Genomic DNA, 20,439 nt, shown 5'->3' with positions numbered 1-20,439 from the left:
TTTTCATGGTTTTCAATGTTTTCTTTGTCTATTTCATATCATTTACATATCATAAAGCATCAATGTCATATTTAGACTTTAGCAAGTTAGTTATTATTACCAAAAAATTGGCAAATTCTCTGCATGCTTAGTACAAATATTTTTTGCTTGATTGATTTCATATTATTTATATTATTGCACATAAACTATTAATTAACCTGGGCTTAGTTTAGAATTAACATATCTACAAGTTGTGGGTTCATATGTATTCTAAGTGCTTGTTTAAAGAGTAGATTATTACATGTAACTATTAATTAGTTAACAATTTACATAAATCTATTTACGAATTAACAATTTACATAAAACGATTTACAAATAATGGATTATATAATGGATTATTATATAAAATTATTTATGAATTTAAAAAATTAAATGATTTATTCAACAAATATATTATTATTTTGTCATAATACCTCCAAAATATAATGAATTTTGTTTATATATAAATGTACACCGAGCTAGACTATAATATTAATCAAGCTTTCTCTAATCTTTTATATACTCCTTTTAAAAACCTTGACACGGTACAGAAGTGTCATTTGCATCATTTTGTTCAGGTATATTCGTATTATTTTTAAATTAAAAAATTATATATATTTATTAATATTTATTTTTAATTATAAATCTATTAATATTGTATAAAAATTTACAACTTCACTAATTACTCCGTATTTTAATTAATATCAATTTATTTGTTTTTTGTAAAAAGTTCCTGATAACCTCAACATCCTCTATGCCCTTCAAGGTTAAAATTTACCATGTACCCCTGAAAACTTTTAAATGCACCGTATACTCCTAAGGTTTGTAATAAAAAAAATTGCACCAAATTCTCCTAGACTCATAACAAATGTTAATTATGTTAATTGAGACCCCCTAAACATCAAATTCTATTAAATTATTACAGTATTATGCTACTGTAATGTTAAACCATTTAATTATCAAGTAAACACAATTAATAAATCAATTTCTAACACCCAAAAGTTGGATTTAGAATGATCGATGGAGTTCAAATTTTGATTTAATTTAAGCTTTTAGGTGATTTTACTGCATAAATATAAAGTACGAAAAGGGAGTCAGTGTGTGGGCATGATTTTATTTTGATAAATCAATGATATGTGCATTTGTTAGATGAGCAGGGTATTTGGTACACTTTTTTTACAAACTTCAGAGGTATAAGGTACATTTGAAAGTTTTGAGGGGTACACAGTGCAATTTTTAAAACCTCGGGGATGCACGGAACAATCCCCCTTCCCCTCCTTTTGGTTAGAATATCATATCCATATATTCCACAAAGTATATCAATTATTTGACAATGTATTGCTAGTTTTCATTGCCATTTCTTTAGGTTATTTGGACAGTGATGTACCTTCAATGATATGGTAAAAAAGATTATTTACCTGAGACATAACATTTAGAAAATTTTCACTTTTGCTACCACTCAAACACCCCTATTCACTTTTTCTACCTATCTATTTTTTTTTTTTTGTTACCGCCTTAAATTTCACTACCACTTAACGGAATATGTTAGGGTTCCGTTAAAACTATTCAAAAAATAATTTTTTTTTAAAATTTAAAAAATCAAAATAAAAAAACCCAGCCACCCTCAACTGCCCAACCCTCTTACGTCAGCCACCCTCCCTCTCCCCCTCGTCGACGACCAGCGCCCAAAGCTTCGGTCGGCGTCGTCGACCCCACCCTACTCCCTTTCCTTCACCTACGCAACCCACCCCCCTCCCTTTTCCCCTTCTTGCTGCCCCGACCCCCACCCCGAACCGAAAACCACCCCCCTCCCCATTCCCCCCACCAGAATCGACCCCCCTCCCTTTCCCCTACCCTTTTCGGCCACACCTTACCCTAAACCACCACCTCGAAATAAACCACCATAAGAGAAACCCTAAAACCTGTTTAGGGTTAGAGGTGCCGGTTTTTTTTGGGGGGGGGGAGGAGAGGGGGGTCAATTCCGGTGGGGGAATAGGGAAGGGGGCCGATTCCGGTGGCCTGGGACGAATGGGGAGGGGGGTGGTTTCTGGATCGGGGTGGGGGTCGGGGCAGCAAGAAGGGGAAAATGGAGGGGGATGGGCTGCGTAAGTGGGGGAAAGGGAGGAGGTGGGGTCGTCGGCGCCGACCACCGGAGGGGGGGTGGCTGATGGGGAGGGGGCTGGGCTTTTTTAATTTATTTTATTTTTTTGGGTGGCTTGGTTTTTTATTTATTTAAATTTTTTTTTTGGTGGGATGACGGTGAGGCAATTAGGGTGGCTGAGGAGGGAGGGGTGGTCGGAAGGTGACAGTGAGGGTGGTTGGATCTCACTAACGGAAAAAATAATTGAAAGTGTTAAATGGTAGTAAAATTTAAATTATGTGATTTTAGGTGATAGCAAAATAAAATAAAATTTTTGTAACACCCCAATAATTCTCTCTTTAAAGACCTATAAACACCTTTAATAATCTGCAAGAGAATTACTGACATGCTACCGCCACGTGTTCAAACCTTAAGGCTAGTTCATAATTTAGCAGCGGAAAACTAACTCAGTTATAAATAAGTTTCCAAAACTAACAATCAAAACCAATTTTAGTCTTACAAGCTGGAACTATTACGACCCTTATTCAAACCCAAATAAAAGTAGTAAATAAATCAAATCAGAGTTAAAATAAATCCAACTTAAGAGTTGTAATAAACTGTGAAAATATCCAACACTCCACTCAAAATCCCACCACCTTGATGCAAGTTCTGATTGTGTAAAAACCTGTGATTAGTCTACTCCTCAATATTACAAGTGTAAAAATTGGATCATTACAGGGTCATTGAAAGGCGAAGGCCATGACCAAGAAAAGACACACAAAAGCACGCAGTCAGCAACGTTGAGTTTATACAAGCTACGAAATATAACAAAGAATCCCTAACATGCTATTAAAATTAATCAGCACACACAATCTAATTATTGACTCAAACACACACGCCTCTCAGCTATTAACATTACTAAGACCTCACTAATTACTAACAATAATTCGTTTCATTCATTGGTTGGATTAAGCAATAGACCAGCCTGTCTCCTCATGCTCCGATTCGGAACATCAATAAAAGAAAAACCCTATGCCTCCTTTCGGAAACATTAACAAACATCCAATGGCAGACGGGCGCGACTCCGTGGCCATAGGTAGTATGAGATCTCATCTAACTCCTTATAATTTAAAGAAAAACAATTGTAAAAAAGAGACTCGTAGATCAGACGACCTCTAGAAAGTACACGGCTAATACCCCGTGAACCCCAACCCCTGATTGTCAATACTATAGATGTGAACAACTCCAGAGTTTTATTGCTCATCCTTCTTGCACTTTACGTGATTTACCAGTTTAAACTTGGTGATGGCTCAATGCAAAATAATACAACCAATCATACATCAATCATTTAAACAATTCAAATTTCTAATTCAATTCTTGATTTATTAGTGACAAACAATATTTATTGTTGAATCCTTTAACTACCTCGGTGTATAAACACCTTAAGTGCATAAGGCACCTCAATCCTCAACCTCGTCTTATAAGACTTTAATTCTCCCTTTACTCAATCCACTTCAATAATCATGAACGAGTAATACAATAATTCATTCCACATATTCACGTACCTTTGCCTCTAAGCTCATCTTGCAAGTTAATGCATAAATAATGCTTACAAGATAAATTAATACGCAATGCTCATACATGAAACAAAACCAATCATCACATTATTCACCAATCAAACTAACTACCATACAATTCCAACCAATCCACAAGTTTCCTAACATGATTCTAAGTCTTCCAAGTCCTTAAACATGCTTCTAGAGTCAAGGTTTTCGTATCCTTGTACGTACCTTGAGTAAACGAGTTGGTTGGCCACTTTAGGAACTAAAAATCGCCTTCTACAAAGTCCTCTCCTAAACCAAACAATAATAATTCAATCAATACCCAAGCAATATAATTTTCAGCAATATTAACTTACTTTAAAACCTCCAAAATTTAATTAAACAACACTTTAAAACCTTCCCTTTTACTAGAATTAAAAGCTTATGTATAGTTCTTTATGTTCCCTTCATAAAAACTTAAAATACATCTTCAATATGAAATTACAGCATGTTTTAGCTACTAACCAAATCTGAAAATTTAGTTTATATGCATCCTTTGCAAATTTAACAACCCATACTTGTAATAATGGAATAATAGCTTAAATATACACGTAGAAACATTAAAACCTATTATTTTTATACCAAAACAATAAAATTTAGATTACAAAAATCTTGAAATTTAATTTAAACTTCAAATTTGATACTTAAAAAAAAAAAAAAAAAAAAAAAAAAAAAAAACTATTAACATACATTAATCATAATGGTCATATAATGTATTGAAAACTCTAAGAAACATGATTTAGAATGCTTTAATTCCCCAAATCTTTATTTTTAATAATCTGAAAATTTATTTATCACATTAAACCTTCGTTAAAAATTTGAAACTGCCCGAAAATCATATTTAGAGGCTGAAGTTGGCCCAAAAATCTAAAACGTCGTTTACACATGAAAAACATCATTTTTTTGCAAAAATCGGATTAGTTATAAACTAAACGTGATTAAAACGTGATTAAGAGAAATTAAGAACGGAAATCAGAAGTTGATTATGAAAAACTGAAAACTTGTTTTTGAATTAAACATCATCATGATCATAGTAGAATCACAATATAATCATGCTTTAATTGAATAACTTTAGCAACACGTTTTTGAACCCTAAAAGGCTAAAACCATGTGAATTAAGCTTTAAACCCTAATTTTCTTAACTAAACAAATCTTAAATTTTAATGCATAATTTAAACATGATAAAACTTATAAAGTTATAATCTTTTGGGATAATTAAACATCATTAACCCATAAAAATAACAATTCAAAACAAAACTTAATCAAGATTATAACTTGAAATAATTTGATCAAAAAGGAAGGAAAGAAGGAAGGAGAGAGAAGAGGGCGAACTGGTGGTCGTGGGGTGTTGCGGGTGACGCTGCGGTGGCGGGGCAGCGGCGGACAGGTGGTGGTGGTGCTCGGCAGCAGTGTGTTCAACAACTTTCTCTTTTTTTTTTTAGGTTGAAGCGTGAATAAGGAGAAGAAGAAGGAAAGGCATGTAGTAGCAGCAATTCAACGTAGGATTTGGGAGTGAGAAATTGGAAAATTTTAGATGGGTTTAACCAATAAGAAGTGGGGTTTTTGGATTTCCCTAGTTCTAATAAAACTAGGATTAAAACTTGGGCTTAAAGCTAGTGGGTTTTAGGTAAAAGAATGGGCTTAGTAATTTATGGGTTGGAATTGCATATTAATGCATGATTAAAATGTGGGTAGGGAAATAATTTAATGAAATAGTTTTATTTGCTTTATAAACATTAAATTTATTTGCTTAAATCATAGTAAAATAAATTATGTAAATAAATAACCATAATTAAATATTCACAAAAATATGTTAAAATATAATTTTAAATTTCACAAAATTACCGGGGATTACAATTTTAGATAGGTAGCAAAAGTGAAATAGGGGTGTTTGAGTAGTATCAAAAGTGAAAATTTCCTAAGATTTATTCTAAGGTCAAAACCTTTAGCAAATTCCAATAACATAAAACTTTAGAGAGCTTGGGAAAGAGATCGGTCAAGTACTCAAGATAATAGCTGAGTTATGCATATGAATTTAGATAACAGGTAGGGATGTCAGTGGGGCAGGTCAAGTAGGAGACCCGCGATGAATCCCGGTTTGGCGGTTGATGGGGCAGGGATGGGGATAAAAATCATACCCGCCAAAAGTGATAGGGCGGGGGTGGATTTTAGGTTGTACCCGCCCCATCCCCGCTCCGCCCCACCCGCCTTGCTTCGTACCCGCCCCATCCCCACTCCATACCTATCTATATATATTTTTTTTTTAAAAAAATACACTTTCATAATCCCAATTATGGGCGATTTATTTCTAATAACCCCAACTAATGTTTATTATCTAATAATCCCAACTATGTTATGCGTTTGCCTCCAATAATCCCAACTAGTCAACACTAAATCAATGACCTGTTATACCAGGTAACCATGACATGTGTTAATATGTGAATAACCCAAAAATAAAAAAAAAATAAAAAACAAAAAATTTCCCGAGCCACCTTCCCACCACCACCAAACCCTACCCCTCCCCTTACCTCGCCGAAAACCGGCCGGCCACCCCCTTAACCACCAAAAATCGGCCGACCAGCCCTTTACCACCCCACCTGACCCACCCTCGACTCCCAAAACCACCCACACGGCCCACCCCGACCCCAAAAATCACCAAAATCCCAGCCACCCTCTCTCCCACCCCCTAACCTCACCGGAGCCCTAACCCCAACCCTCAATCTCGCCGGAAATACGCCGGCCAACACCGAAAATGGCTGGTCGGCCTTTACGAGCCATCCTCGACCCCCGAAACCGCCCAACCAACCCTCCCCGTCCCCCAAAACCACCTTAAAGGCTGCAATTTTTAGCGAGCCCAACTTGAAATCGATCACCTTAAAGGTCGTACAGGCGTGGATTAGGTCTGGAGGTTGAAGGTGAGGTCGGAGTTGAGCATTCAGTGGTGATGTGTGATGAACGCTGGAGAATTGGTGGCGGAGAAAGCGTGAGGGCTTGGTTTTCATGGGTTGGGTTGGTGGTTTTAGGATTCGGAGAGGGCTAGCTGGATGGTTTCGAGGGTCGGGGACGGGTGGTTGAGGACGGCTGGCGGTTTTCGGTGGGTAAGGGAAGGTTGGCCAGCCGCTTTCCGGTGAAATTAATGGTTGGGGTTAGGGTTCCGGTGAGATTGAGGGTTGGGGCTGGGATTTTGATTTTGTTTAATTTTTAAATTTTTGTTATGAAATATCAGGTGGATGCCAAATTGCCAATTATCCTTCTTGTATCTAGGGTTTATTGTTATCCTATATTATATGTATATATACCCTATTATATGGAATAAAGATACACAAATTAATTCTCTCTCAAACTTTCATGTTTCTCCCTATTTCACAACATGTTATCAGCATCAAACTCTACCCAATTGAATTAGGTTAATCTACTATGAGAATCAGGTACGTTTTAAATGAGTATTATACTATTATTTTATGTTTAGCATTGTGGTCACAATAATGTGAAGTTATATATCGTTTGATTTGGTTTGCAAAATATTTCAATAGCATTATCTATACTAGCTTCATATTATTTGCCACTTCAATTGACGAATGGAATTAAGTTGCTGCTCCATCCCTTATATTTGCCCTATCGATTAATCAAATTTTGCCTTATATTAATTAGAAAAGGTCAACTACAAAGCATTGATTTCCCATGATGGAAATTTGATGTGGAATCTGAAAGTGGAAGTGCCTTCGACAAGAGTTTTATAAATTGGTTGTATTATTATTATAATGGATTGTTATTGTTAACTAAGCATACAAGGTGAAGGAATTTGTTTAGTGTGTTCAACAATGGGTTGGCGATCAAAATTCATAAGAAAATTTTTTGGGATCTGATCGAGCCGAATTATATTTGACAAGTCAAACCATAACTCTACGTAATCAATCCAATTGTAATTAAAGGTACACATATACTATACTATATTATGTTATTATTGATTTATATATAATTAGCATGAATATTTTGAATAATCATTACTCCCAACAATTCATATTAGACTAAACAAGTACAGTACAACTACAACTCCAAGTCTATTATTTTTGTGCCCTACTGACTGTTGTAATTATATATTGTTTTGTTAACTTTGAATCAATGCCATCGATGCTCTTATCATGATGGGAATTGTTTTGCGGTGAAATTTTACGTGTAGCGATTTCTCGTTTTATATACGAATGAAGTATATGTTTCACATATAGTCTTGGAACTCACTTGATGGCTCTTTGATAATTACCTTACATGCATGATAAATCATACTTTTTACTATGTATTTGATTTGTTTTATCAATTATTTATGTATGATATCACATATTGATATTATGTGAGCATTACTTTAAATTATCTAATTGAAATATAATGATAAACAAAATATGTCATAGAATTATGTCTCTAGATCTAATTTTTTTTAGTAACTTGACATCTGTTATACATAATGGTTGCAATTATGCATGTGTCATTATATATACATTTCTGTTAATTACTCTTACGAGTGAAATTGCTAATATATGCATGATGTCATATTTTTAATATAATTGACTATGTGGATTTTTTTCTAGTTGACCTCAAATTAAATTATGATAATACAAGTAGACAACCCCTTTGGCTTCACATGCAATGTTGAATATTACTTTAAAAACAAACTTGAGGACAAATCCATTATTTTGTTAATCATATCAGAAAGGATTTGATTGATGAATTACAGTTTGTGATGGTAGTAATGATTATGATATGATATACATATGATTTCTATGAATGGTAAAGGAAGTAGTGTAATATTATTAACTCGCAAGCTAATACTCTATAAATGTATACTCCTTTTCAATTTTAGGACTTGAATTCCAAATTTTGGTCTTTAACACTTACAAATATTAATTTGTGTATGATTGAATTTGTTTATATACCTATATACATGAAGTTAGATTATAGGAATGATGAATAAATTGAGCATGAAATACTTACACATATATATGGAGCTGAAGTTCCTTAAATTTATAAAGGTTTAAAAACCCTACAAATGATATAAAGATGCGTATATGACCTAGAAATTTCTATTAGTTTCTAATAAAGTATATTGCTTAATAGCATCCGCGATACTAATGCAATTCTATAGACACAATTCCATGTGAAAAAATATACAAAAGGTTTTGAATGTATTTTAGATATTGAACTCTAAGTGAGTATTGAAGATACATAAATTACTAGATTTACTCACTCCATAAGTGAATGAGAGTTCACGTGATTGAAAGAAATCATGTTTGCATGATGTTTTCGTGATTACAATTCATTGAAAAGCTCAATTAGAATTGCAAACATGATTACATATTAACTATTGGACCAAGAAATAATGTTTATGAGTTTATAAAATGCAAACATAACATTGAGATAAACTTACATGAACAACGTTTTATTATGCCCATATATATAAGAGGTTTCATTTTTCTTAAGATGAATGTAATTGGGCAAGAGGAACATGATTAAGTGTTCTATAAGTATAATTTTATCTAAGCATGTTTTTTGCTAAAAGGAACACGTTATTTGATACATGACATTTCCAATAGAATTTATAGCTTAAAAGGTGTAGGGATTGTAAAGGTTGTTGGATTGATTCCATACCCCCATATGCAAGGATTAGGGGGAGATTGTAAGTGATCCTTGCACATAAATAATAAAATATATTGATGGTCAGTTTGATACATACAATAACTTAAATATCAACGATTTATCTAATAGAAGTGGCCACATGTTAATTATTTATTTTGAAATGATACCATCCTAAAGATGGATAAATAAATGTCATTGATCATATACTAGTTGTAAATGCTCAAATTAAAATTGATGTCCAGAATGACAACATCAATTGTTGATGAACCTATAGCATGCCTAAAGCGTGATAGATCAATATGTTCCAAAGATAATTAAGTATCTTCGAAAAGGAAAGGAGCCAATATTGATAATGACAAATTTAAGGAAGTGCTAAATTCCATTACATTTCTTGAAGAAATCACTTTTAGTAAAATTCATATGTTCCATGATTATATAAAAGACTCTAGAAGAGTATGAAATGTCCAACAAGATTAACATGTATCAAGATTATTGTCAAAACTCTAACAGAGTATGAGTAATTATTGGATAAAATATTAGTTGATTGTCTTGCCAATTGTATAAAGAAACACATGTTGGTGTTCTGATATCACATCATATTCATGGCCATGCATAAAGTAAGTTTAATAAAGTAATCACTAGTGTTGGAAAACTGAACAGAGTTCAAATTTTGAGAAGTGACTAGATGTGATAATTAATTAAATTAGGCCATCCGGGTTTAATAATTACCCGTCATGCATGCAAACTTGAACTTTCAGTTAATATGAAAGAAATAATGTGATGACGCTCTCTCATGTTAGATATATGAAATGAATCGAATGGCAAGCCATAACGTTGAGATTGAGCTATATTCATATATATTGTGATTTAATAATTTGTTTAGAAGAAATTTCAAGAAATTATATGCTAGTTTTGAATATTTTGCATGTGAACAAGTAATAAGCGGCCAGAAGCTCACTGAAACAACTTGTATGTGTAGAGATTTTGAGTAAATAGAAATTCATTATTAAAGTATTTGGAGAATTAGAAGATCACTATATAGTGGCTTTACCTACAAGTGATTTATTTATTCTTGATTGGGGCTATTTTATGTCAGCACATAAGAAATAGAATAAGAAAATAGACAACTGCACAGTTCATGACTCCCTATTAATATTGATCTCTAGAAGAGAACACAATTTCATTATCCTCCAGAAGAGAAAGAAATTTGTTGAATATGATTATCCTGCGAGATGAAATTATATTCTGAGTTGGTGAAGAGTTGCCCCAATATTTGAGATATTTTACCAACTTAGGGGGAGAATTGAAGAATTGAAGTAAGTTGGAAAAATTGCAAAATTACAATTAGTTGATCCCTATAATGATACTTTGTAAAGTTACATGCCAACTTTTGTATCAAGATATGTTGCACATCTCTTATTTGATTTGTACATCGTTATGATCCATTCAAAGGCATAAAGAAATATATTTTGGTCATAGTGAGAATGTGCATATATTGAGATGGATCTTGCCTATTTTCTTTGAATCACTACACCTGAAGTGTAAATTGTAAAATCGGTTCCAATATATGTGATATATGGCAAGATAGTGCAGTTGATATTTATAGCATAATGTATGAAATACCACAAATAGAAGTGGTTTATATAGATATCTGAGAACTATAATAGATGGCCTATGATATGAAAAAAAAAGTTATAATGGTACCAATTGGAGATGTATTCAGATATCATAGTAAATTAGCATGCGAAATTGTATCTTATTGAATTTTATAATACCGGTATACTATGGAACCGATAAATAATATGCATATGCATGATAGAATGGACTAGTGAATAAGGGATCTGAAATATATATGTCCATTTTAATGTCGACATAATGATAATAATTAAAAGTTTATCATGGACCAAAAGTCCAATGAAATATGGATTTTTAAATCCACACTGTACAGTGTCTTGTATTATTTTGAGACCTATGTTTGTTCATATGCATGTGTGAGTCATAGGTTAATGGATTATTCATTGCATATGTCAGAAGTTGTTAGATGCATTACTCATTGTATATTTTGAATAATATGTTATCATGTTTTCTATATCTCATATTGCATGCATTATTTTCTATATAATAATTGTGGTGTATGTGAATGTTTATTCAAAGTATAGTAAGGCATATTTACAACTTTGATGGAAAATTAAAAGGAGATATTTATATTCCAATGGGCTTATAGACGCCGATTTAATTGCATGTTATGAATAATGTAAGAAGAGTCCTTGAATAACTTATATACGACGTACTTAAATACTCAGTGCTACAAAGTTTATATCTTGAATATTGCAATTATTATCAAACTCTTGAAAAGTCTATGTGACTACATCATTGACATCTCAACTTGAAGTTTGAACATATGAAAGTTAGTGAGATTTGCTTTTTGTATTTGCAAGAAAGCTATCGTGTCAATTATGAAACGTCTAAAGAATATCAATGGAATACTTATGCGTAAGAATGTTTTCTTATGGTCCGGAAGAACCATGATTAGCGTATATAATTACATGTGTTATATTATAATTCATATGAGATTGAAGAACGACATTAATAATATCAAGTTTTGTCATCAAATTATTATTAATGAATGTTTGATCAAATAATGATTATCAATTTCTATTATTCACGACCTCCAGAAGAAGTCATAACCACATAAGTTTAACTTTTAAATCAACTATTAAACAGAGATATGAAATAATGATATTAGAGATAAATACATGTATGGTGAAGTGAAGACTTGAAGATGCAATTTCAGTTTAGGAGGATCGAAGATTAACGAATGATATTTTACTACATATGAGAAGTTATCCAACCATATTGGATTCATTGTTGCGGCACTAGAAGATCTCAAGTTATGTATTTATCAGGGGGAGAAAATACGCGTTGCACTCTTTTACCCTTGACCATGGTTTTATCCCACATTGGGTTTTCCTGGTAAGGTTTTTAATGAGGCAGCATCTCGAGCGTATTACGAAGATTGTTGTACTCTTTTTCCTTGATTAGGTTTTTATCCCATAGGGTTTTTCCTATTAAGGTTTTAACGAGGTATAATCTTCAATAATGGACATCCAAGGGAGAGTATCATCCAAAATATTCTATATCTAGGGTTTATTGTTATCCAAGCAAACCCTAATTATATTGTATGTATATATACCCTATCATATGGAATAAAAATACACACATTAATTCTCTCTCAAACTCTCATGTTTCTCCCTTTTACAACAATTTTTTTTTTTTTTTTATGTTGTATATGTTTTTTTAATTTTTTAATTTTGGACCATTCACGTGTTGACACGTGACGATTAAAACAAAAAATAAAAAATAAAAAAACTCTTTCAGCAAGTCACCGGTCATTGGGACGATTAGAAGTAAATTGACCCCATAATTGGGATTATTAGAAAATAAACCTTAATTAGAATTATTAAAAATAAATCGCCAGTAATTGGAATTATTAAAGTCTATTTTTCCAAAAAAAAATTGTATACTTATATACTATTTCATATAAAAAATATAACACTTACGTAAAATTAAGTAGTAAATATAATACTTTGTAATAAACTTATATTAAAAAAAAAAAAAAAAGTGTAATATAAACAATGAATTTTTGTTGTTGTAATCTATATTATGTAGTGTTGTTGCATTTGAGAGGCACGGATTAAGCAGGTCTTGGAAGAGGATTAGGTGGAGATGGATATCCAAGTGAGGGTGGGGCGGAGATGGTTTTAGAATTGGACCCAGCAGGGCGGCGGGGATGGGGATGGGGATGAGAATGTTAGGTGGGGATGGGATGGAAAAGCCAACATCCGCCCCGCCCCGCCCCGCCCCGTTGACATCCCTTATAACAGGCACTCTAAGAGAGATCATTGAATAGATTTTGTCAAGAACTTACTGACAAATTGAACAGATCAAACGGGGATCAATAGAATACAACCTCAGATATTGAGGAGAATGTCTGTACTTCAAGTTACAAAAATAGTTGTAGTAAAATTCAACTGTGATCAAGTGCTCTACAAAACTCATACATTATGACCTTGAAAGTATAGCAACAGATTCCCATTCCAAACTGCATATTATATCCTGCAGGACAATAAAAAATATGGTTACGGTGAGGTAATTTTAGTTGTTAAGATATAAGTTCAATGCGTTATCACTTTCAACTGCATATTATGCTCCCACTTACAGAGTAATTTTGTTTGTCAATGTCAAAGCTGTTGATGGCACAGGGTTCTTCCAACAGTTCAATTGGTTCTGCACCTATTACACATGTGGAGCCGAAAATCAGACCTTGATTAGAGTTTCAAGAGAATTATCAACTTGAAATAAAGCTGAATTACGTCACTAAATAAAGGACCGCATTTAATTGGAAAATTCATAACGTGGTTTGAATTAATACCATAGTTAACTATTTAGCCTTCACAGTGACATTTTAACACCACCATACTAATGTAATCTTTGTTTAGAATTCTTAATTGATGAATTTATAAAGTGGCTTGTTTTATTGAACTATAAAAAAATGGAAATGTAGCCTATTATTTAGGGGCAAAAGAAGTCTTATTTATCATATATCTGTCAACACCTCAGTACCTCACTTCTATATACAAATTTTTTAGGAGAAAAACTTGCAAAAAGCTGATTAAAGATGAAATCTAGGTTTTGAGACTGGAAGGAATGAAGTAATAGGCCAAAATACCACATCAATGACCATATCTCAGGAAATTAATTATATACCTGGCTCAAGTACAGCGAGTATTCCCTCTTCAGAACACATCATTACAGGCAACATCGATGAAGACACACTGGCAGTATTCGACGACTGCAAGTGACAGTCAAACTGTACCTCCCACACTTCACTTTCTGAAATTGAATGGGACGGTCTCTCGCCAATCCCAACTCCAGAGAGAATAATTGGCTGTTGTGGCCACCTCAAATCCCAAGCAAAAACAGTACCAGAGGAGCCTCCTGCCTTCAAACATTACGTGATAAGAAACCAAAAAAGGGAGAACAATAAAGGCATGCTTGAATCAACTATATGTCTATATGCATATGAAGTTATGAACAAATAAAAATCTCTAAGTGAATTTTTTCAGATTAATACGGTCAAGCAAAAGAAAGAGTGAGAACCTTTTTTTTTTTTTTTTCCCATAATCTTAATAATTTGGCCCATGTTTTTATACACCATGAGTTCAGTGCATAGTGTCAACGGAGGTCTAATCTTAAAGCTCAGATATATAACAAATTATGGCCTTCTACTGTTTTCCTTGTTTATCTTATATTAACCTGACTTTTTAAAAAAATTTCTTACCAAAAATAATAATACTTTAACCAAATACCTTCACTACTCACAGTTCCCATATTCTCTCCTTCCCATCAATGCCTCCCCTAGACCCCTAGTAAAAAGTCATCACAGCAAACCTTAGAAGCTGTCTACCAGAATATTCAACAATAGTCATCTCCAATTGAGGGACATGTACTACAACCAAATTACAAAGTTCCACCATAACAAAAATCAAAATACTAAAAGCATGCAATAACTTTCAGCATTTGTAAGAAATTAAAGCTTCAAAATTAATTTGTTACTAGCTATTGAATGCCTTTAGATCAAGGTCTAACAATGCCTTTTAGATCAAGGTCTAACAGAACCAGACTCAGAAAATTTAAGACAGTACAGAAGAGAGACAAAGTAGCATAAATTTTGGCACACCTCCCCTTGGACCAGAAAAAGAAACCACACCAATCCAAGATTCCAAGTCATAAATAAAGGTGCCAGCTAAATAGTACTTCCTCCGTTTTATATTAGACGACACATTTTATTTAGGCACGTTTGCCAATGCATACTTTCTAATGAAAATATCCTTGATTACATATTACCAATAATTATAAAATTTGATATTTGAAAAAAAAATGTTAAGACAAATCTAACAAAACCCCACATGACTATGTTTTTTCTCAACATAATATTAGAAAGCGAAGTCAAAGCAAGTTATGTCTTATGTGTATAGTGCACAAAGTCAAACTGTGTCATCTAATTTGGAACGGAGGAAGTATATCATTGTATGACATGATATAGTAGGCTATTGTATCCACAGGTGAAGACAACAAGAAAACTTTGCTACGCCAGCAACAGAAGAAAAGTTCATCTTACCATACAGGTATGCTTCCTTGATGGATGAATATCGATGGAATGCATGACTCCAGAAGAAATATTCTGAGACCTACAATATCATGCGTCAGAAAATCATTCAAACATTCACGAAAACTTAGCTCATAAGGACAATATATACTTCCTTTTTTTTTTTTTATACTTTGTAATGCACCTTCTTGACACGCTATTTGTGAAAGCGATTCGAAAAGGTAAAGGACAGATTAAGCTATAAAATTTAAACAATAACAACTATAAACATTCGTCTTATAAGTGGTGAAATTATTTCAATTAGCTTGTCCGTTTACTTAGTCTAATATCTTCCTTAAAGTGTGTGCTAGAGATGTATTGCAAGTAAATAAAAAAAAAACAGAGGAAGCATTTTTATCCTATAAAAAAATGACATCCACTGTATTTCTACTAGCATGCCAATTCAAGAGCCATGTGCATATACAATCCACACCATATGACCAAAACCATCACATACATTCTGTGTCACTTCATACATCATCAGAATATGGAAATTACCAGTCACAAAGTCCTTGACAATAAAAAGCTTTGCTGTATAACACACCCAACTAAGCTTTGCTGCCAAACAACAATACAAATGAAGGCACTTCAAAATCTACACTTCCTAAAAGATCACCTAACATAACCAAAAGTACAATCATGTATACATGAAGATCTCCAGGCTTACTCACTATATTACTCCATTGCAAATACATAGTACAACCCTTTTACACTAAAGTCTAATGAGTAAACCACATCCAAGTTCCTAGCTAGATTATAAATTACATAAAAAGGGTCCAAAGGAAACAATCCATAATACTTCCTCCTGTGTAAACCAATAGTACTCTGTAACATATACTATTATAGGATGTCTGAAAAAAGTATCGCCATTCCAAACAATAGTCATAGGATTTCTGAAGACGACACAACTAATATTAATGATGTAACTACATGGATAGCGAGAGCACTTCAAACAATCAAAATGCCAACAATGATCAACACTAACTACAAACAACAATCAAGCCAAAAAAAAAAAAAAAACTTTAAAAGTATAATCCAAAAATTAGAATTGAATAGCATTGATTTCTCTTACCATTTACCCTTAAACTGCAATGCAGGTTCACCAGGCTTCCTCCTCTGATCCCACCATTGAAGACTACACCCCAACCCACCAGTAGCAAACTCCAAGGGAGACGCCCATTTCACCGCGGTATACGAAACCAGCCCATCGCTATCGAAAACCCGGCGATAACTCGTCTTTCCACCCCCGAAACTCACCAAATTCACCCTCCCATCTTCCCCAACACTCACACATTCTCTCTCCAAAACATCAATACACGAAATGGGTCCAACATGGAACCCATCATCCTGCAAAGAAAGCGACGAATCGAGGGTTACCTCCCCAGAAGAGGAGTAATTAGGGGAGAGAAAATCGAGGGAGCCTGAAAATGTGGAAAATGCAATTAGGGATTGAGAGGTTTTGAGAGAGGAAGTTCTAGAGAGAGAAGGGGAAGAAGAAGAGAGAGGAGAGAGAATGGGTTTAGGGTTTTCGGAATTGGGGAAATCGAGAGAGTGAAGTTCAATGGTGGAAGATGAAGAATTGGGGTCGAACAAAGAGAGTACGACGAATTTGTCGAAGGCTGAAAATGGGGATAACCATCGTACTGCGTCGACGAATTTGGATTGAGGAAGACGATGAATTTGAAGGTTTTGGGGTTGCTGGGTTTGGGATTGGAGAACCGCCATTGTTAGGGTTTTTGAGGCTTTAGGGAAGTGTCAGAAAATTTGAGAGTGATGGTTTAAACTCTTTTTAGTGTCTATATGACTACATAGGTTTGTTCTTTCCCTGTCTTTGTATGTTCATATTTTGCATCAAGATTATGATTTTGAGTGTAAGACTGAAATTTTCGAATCGAATTATGGAGTAATAGGAATAAATTTTACAATTGAATAATATAACAATCTAATATTGTAATTTTTATTGTAAATCTGAGTATATATAGTTTTAGATACACCCGAATATATAATGAACATTCTCATTTAAGATGTTTTAAATTTGATTTTTAAAACATATATCTACCTTTAATGATTAAGATTAAAATAAGTAAAATGATTTTAGGTGGTTTTGATTGTCTATATAAGTCTCTAGATTATTTTAAACTCAACTTTGATGGGGTAACTCCCTCGAAAGAAAGGGCAAAACTTCTTGAAAGAGAGACAACTCTCCGCCGTGTGCGATTAACCTCCACTGTGAATGCTGGTTTCTCTGGCTCCATGGCAGAGGATTTGTCACTCAAATGCTCGGCTCTGAAAATCAATGATGATGAAAGCAGTCTAATTGATTTAGGAGAGGTGGATTGCGAAGAGAAAACTGAGAACATTGACTTATTGCTGGTGGGTCGTCTATGCACATCTAGGCCGTATAATGTTGAAGGTTTTAAAAGAACAATGATGAAGGTGTGGGCGCCGACAAACAATTTGGTAATTAGGGCAATTAGCCCTAATTTGTATGCCTTCCAATTCTTCCATTGGAAGGACAAAGAGAAAGTCTTGAATGGTAGACCTTGGTGTTGGGAAAACAACCTTCTAGTGTTGAGTGAAATTGAAGGCAATGAACAGCCTTATTCCCACAGGCTTCGGTTGAGAATTTAATGAGGTACAAATCTGACCACGTGCCAATTGTATTGCGTTTGTCGGCCAAGCAAAGAAAGAAAGGGAAGAGAACCAAGTGTTTCAAATTCGAAACAGCTTGGTTGTTGGACAATACTTGCGAAATAGTAGTTAAAAAAGTGTGGGCTGAGGCTGATGGTCATGACATGATTGGGAAGATCAGTGTTACTAGCAGCAGCCTTGCCAAATAGAGCAAGGAAATTTATGACGACCTTGGCCAACAAATTGAGAAGACCGAGAAGGCTTTAAAAGATTCCCAGCAGGAGCGAATTTCAGTGGAGAGTTGTGAGAAGTGTACAAGACTTGAGCAACTACTAGACGATATTCACAATAAGCATGAAGCTTATTGGTATCTCGAATCCCATGTTCTAGAAGTTCGCGATGGAGATAGAAACACTTCATACTATCACCATAAAGCTTCTCAACGACGGAAGAAGAATACCATTGAAGGCTTGTATAACGAGGAGGGTGTATGGCAGGAGGATGAAGAACTTTCGAGGGGATAGCAAGCAATTTTTATCCGAACCTCTTCACTTTAACAAATCCGTCAAATGACAGCTTTCAAGAAGTGTTGCAGCATATTAAACATGTGATCCCTGATGCTAAAAATAAGGATCTCCTCCACCCGTAGACAAAAGAAGAAGTCTTTACAGCTCTACAACAAATGCACCCCTGCGAAGCCCCCGGCCCTGATGGTATGCACGCTATTTTTTACCAAAAATTCTGGCATATTGTTGGAGATGATGTGTTTAATTTTGTTAGTAATATTCTTGATGGTAGGGCTAGTTTAGAGCATGTGAATAGTACTAATATTGTGTTGATTTCGAAAGTGAAGTCTCCAACTAGTATGTCCGAATATAGGCCTATAAGCTTGCGTAATGTTCTGTATAAAATAGTTTCAAAAGTGATTGTACTTAGATTAAAATCAATTCTGCCGGAGGTTGTTACGGAAAATCAGAGTGTCTTTGTTCCGGGGCGTCTTATTACTGATAATGCTCTTATTGCTATAGAGTTGTTTCACACGATGAGAATCAGGAGTAATAGCAGAAAGGGTACAATTGCTCTGAAATTAAATATGAGTAAAGCTTATGACATGGTTGAATGGGGTTTTTTGAGAAAGTTGTTACTAACGATGGGTTTTGATGGGAGATGGGTCAACCGGGTTATGCATTGTGTATCTTCTGTGTCATACTCTTTCATTATCAACGGAAGAGTATGTGGGGCTATGACTCCCACCAGGGGTCTCTGACAAGGTGATCCTCTTTCACCTTACTTGTTTATTTAGGTGTCTGACGTGTTTTCTCACATGTTGAATAATAAAGTTTAGAATAGAGAGTTTCATGGGGCGAAATCGAGTAGGAGTGGACCTGCCATATCTCATTTCTTGTTTGCAGATGACAACTTACTTTTCACTAGAGCGACTCGACAGGAATGTGAAGTGATAGTTATATTCTCAACCGTTATGAAGTAGCATCCGGGCAAAAAATTAATTATGAGAAGCCGGAAGTGTCGTTTAGTAGAGGGGTAAGCGCAAAGCAACAAGATGATTTGATTGGGATTCTTAATATGAAACGAGTCGACATACACGATAAATATTTTGGAATTCCTACTGTGGTAGGGAGATCAAAAAAGGCTATTTTTGGTGAAATTCTAGACAGAATATGGAAGAAGTTACAGGGATGGAAGGAAAAACTACTTTTGAAACCAGGGAAGGAGGTGTTGCTAAAATCGGTTATTCAAGCTATTCCGACTTACTTGATGGGAGTGTAGATATTTCCTTGTTCAGTGATCCATGATATTCAATCGGCAATGGCTAAATTCTTTTGGGGCCATGCGGGTGCTTAATGGAAGATTCATTGGAAATTGTGGGAAGCGATGTGCTCTCCTAAATGTTTATGGGGTATGAGATTTAAGGACTTGGAAGTATTCAATATAGCCCTTCTTGGAAAGCAAGCTTGGAGACTTGTACATTGAGAGGACTCTCTCTTAGGGAGAGTAATGAAGGCAAAGTACTATCCAAATAGCTCTTTTCTCGAAGCTTACCTTAGTTACTCCGGAATCTACTGTTGGAGGAGCATTTAGGGGGCGAAGGCTCTTTTGAAAGAAGGAATTATATGGAGAATTGGGAATGGCGCTATTGTGAACATTTGGAAGGACCCGTGGGTTGCTGATGATGATGATGGTAGATTTATTACTAGCACAGAAACAGAAGACTTGCAACATGTCAGCGATGTTGTTGATTTTTCGAGAATGGA

At 34.5% G+C, this 20,439-nt stretch overlaps 1 protein-coding gene across 1 annotated transcript; it reads right to left on the bottom strand.

Annotated features, from left to right (window-relative positions):
• Window positions 1-13,269: 13,269 nt before the first annotated feature.
• On the bottom strand, window positions 13,270-17,448 carry LOC110721894 (nuclear pore complex protein NUP43-like). Its single transcript, XM_021901122.1, has 5 exons — window positions 16,608-17,448; window positions 15,509-15,578; window positions 14,095-14,329; window positions 13,547-13,620; window positions 13,270-13,443 (listed from the first exon to the last, which is right to left on the bottom strand). Exons 1-5 carry the CDS (start codon window positions 17,258-17,260, stop codon window positions 13,390-13,392), a joined length of 1,086 nt encoding a protein of 361 aa, XP_021756814.1. The 5' UTR covers window positions 17,261-17,448; the 3' UTR covers window positions 13,270-13,389.
• Window positions 17,449-20,439: the final 2,991 nt, after the last annotated feature.

The sequence above is a fragment of the Chenopodium quinoa genome, unplaced genomic scaffold (assembly GCF_001683475.1).
Source record: "Chenopodium quinoa cultivar QQ74 unplaced genomic scaffold, ASM168347v1, whole genome shotgun sequence".
NCBI lineage: Eukaryota > Viridiplantae > Streptophyta > Magnoliopsida > Caryophyllales > Amaranthaceae > Chenopodium > Chenopodium quinoa.
Note: the sequence above shows the minus strand (reverse complement) of the source record. Positions and strands in the feature narration are given on the sequence as shown.

Bases quoted from the DNA above. Each gene is read 5' to 3' on its own strand.
- LOC110721894 (XM_021901122.1), bottom strand. From the start codon at position 17,260: ATGGCGGTTCTCCAATCCCAAACCCAGCAACCCCAAAACCTTCAAATT. The intron at 14,330-15,508 runs GTAAGATGAACT...TAATGTTTGAAG, and splicing joins CAAGGAAGCATACCTGTATG to GCAGGAGGCTCCTCTGGTAC. The intron at 13,621-14,094 runs GTATATAATTAA...CATGTGTAATAG, and splicing joins ACTCGCTGTACTTGAGCCAG to GTGCAGAACCAATTGAACTG.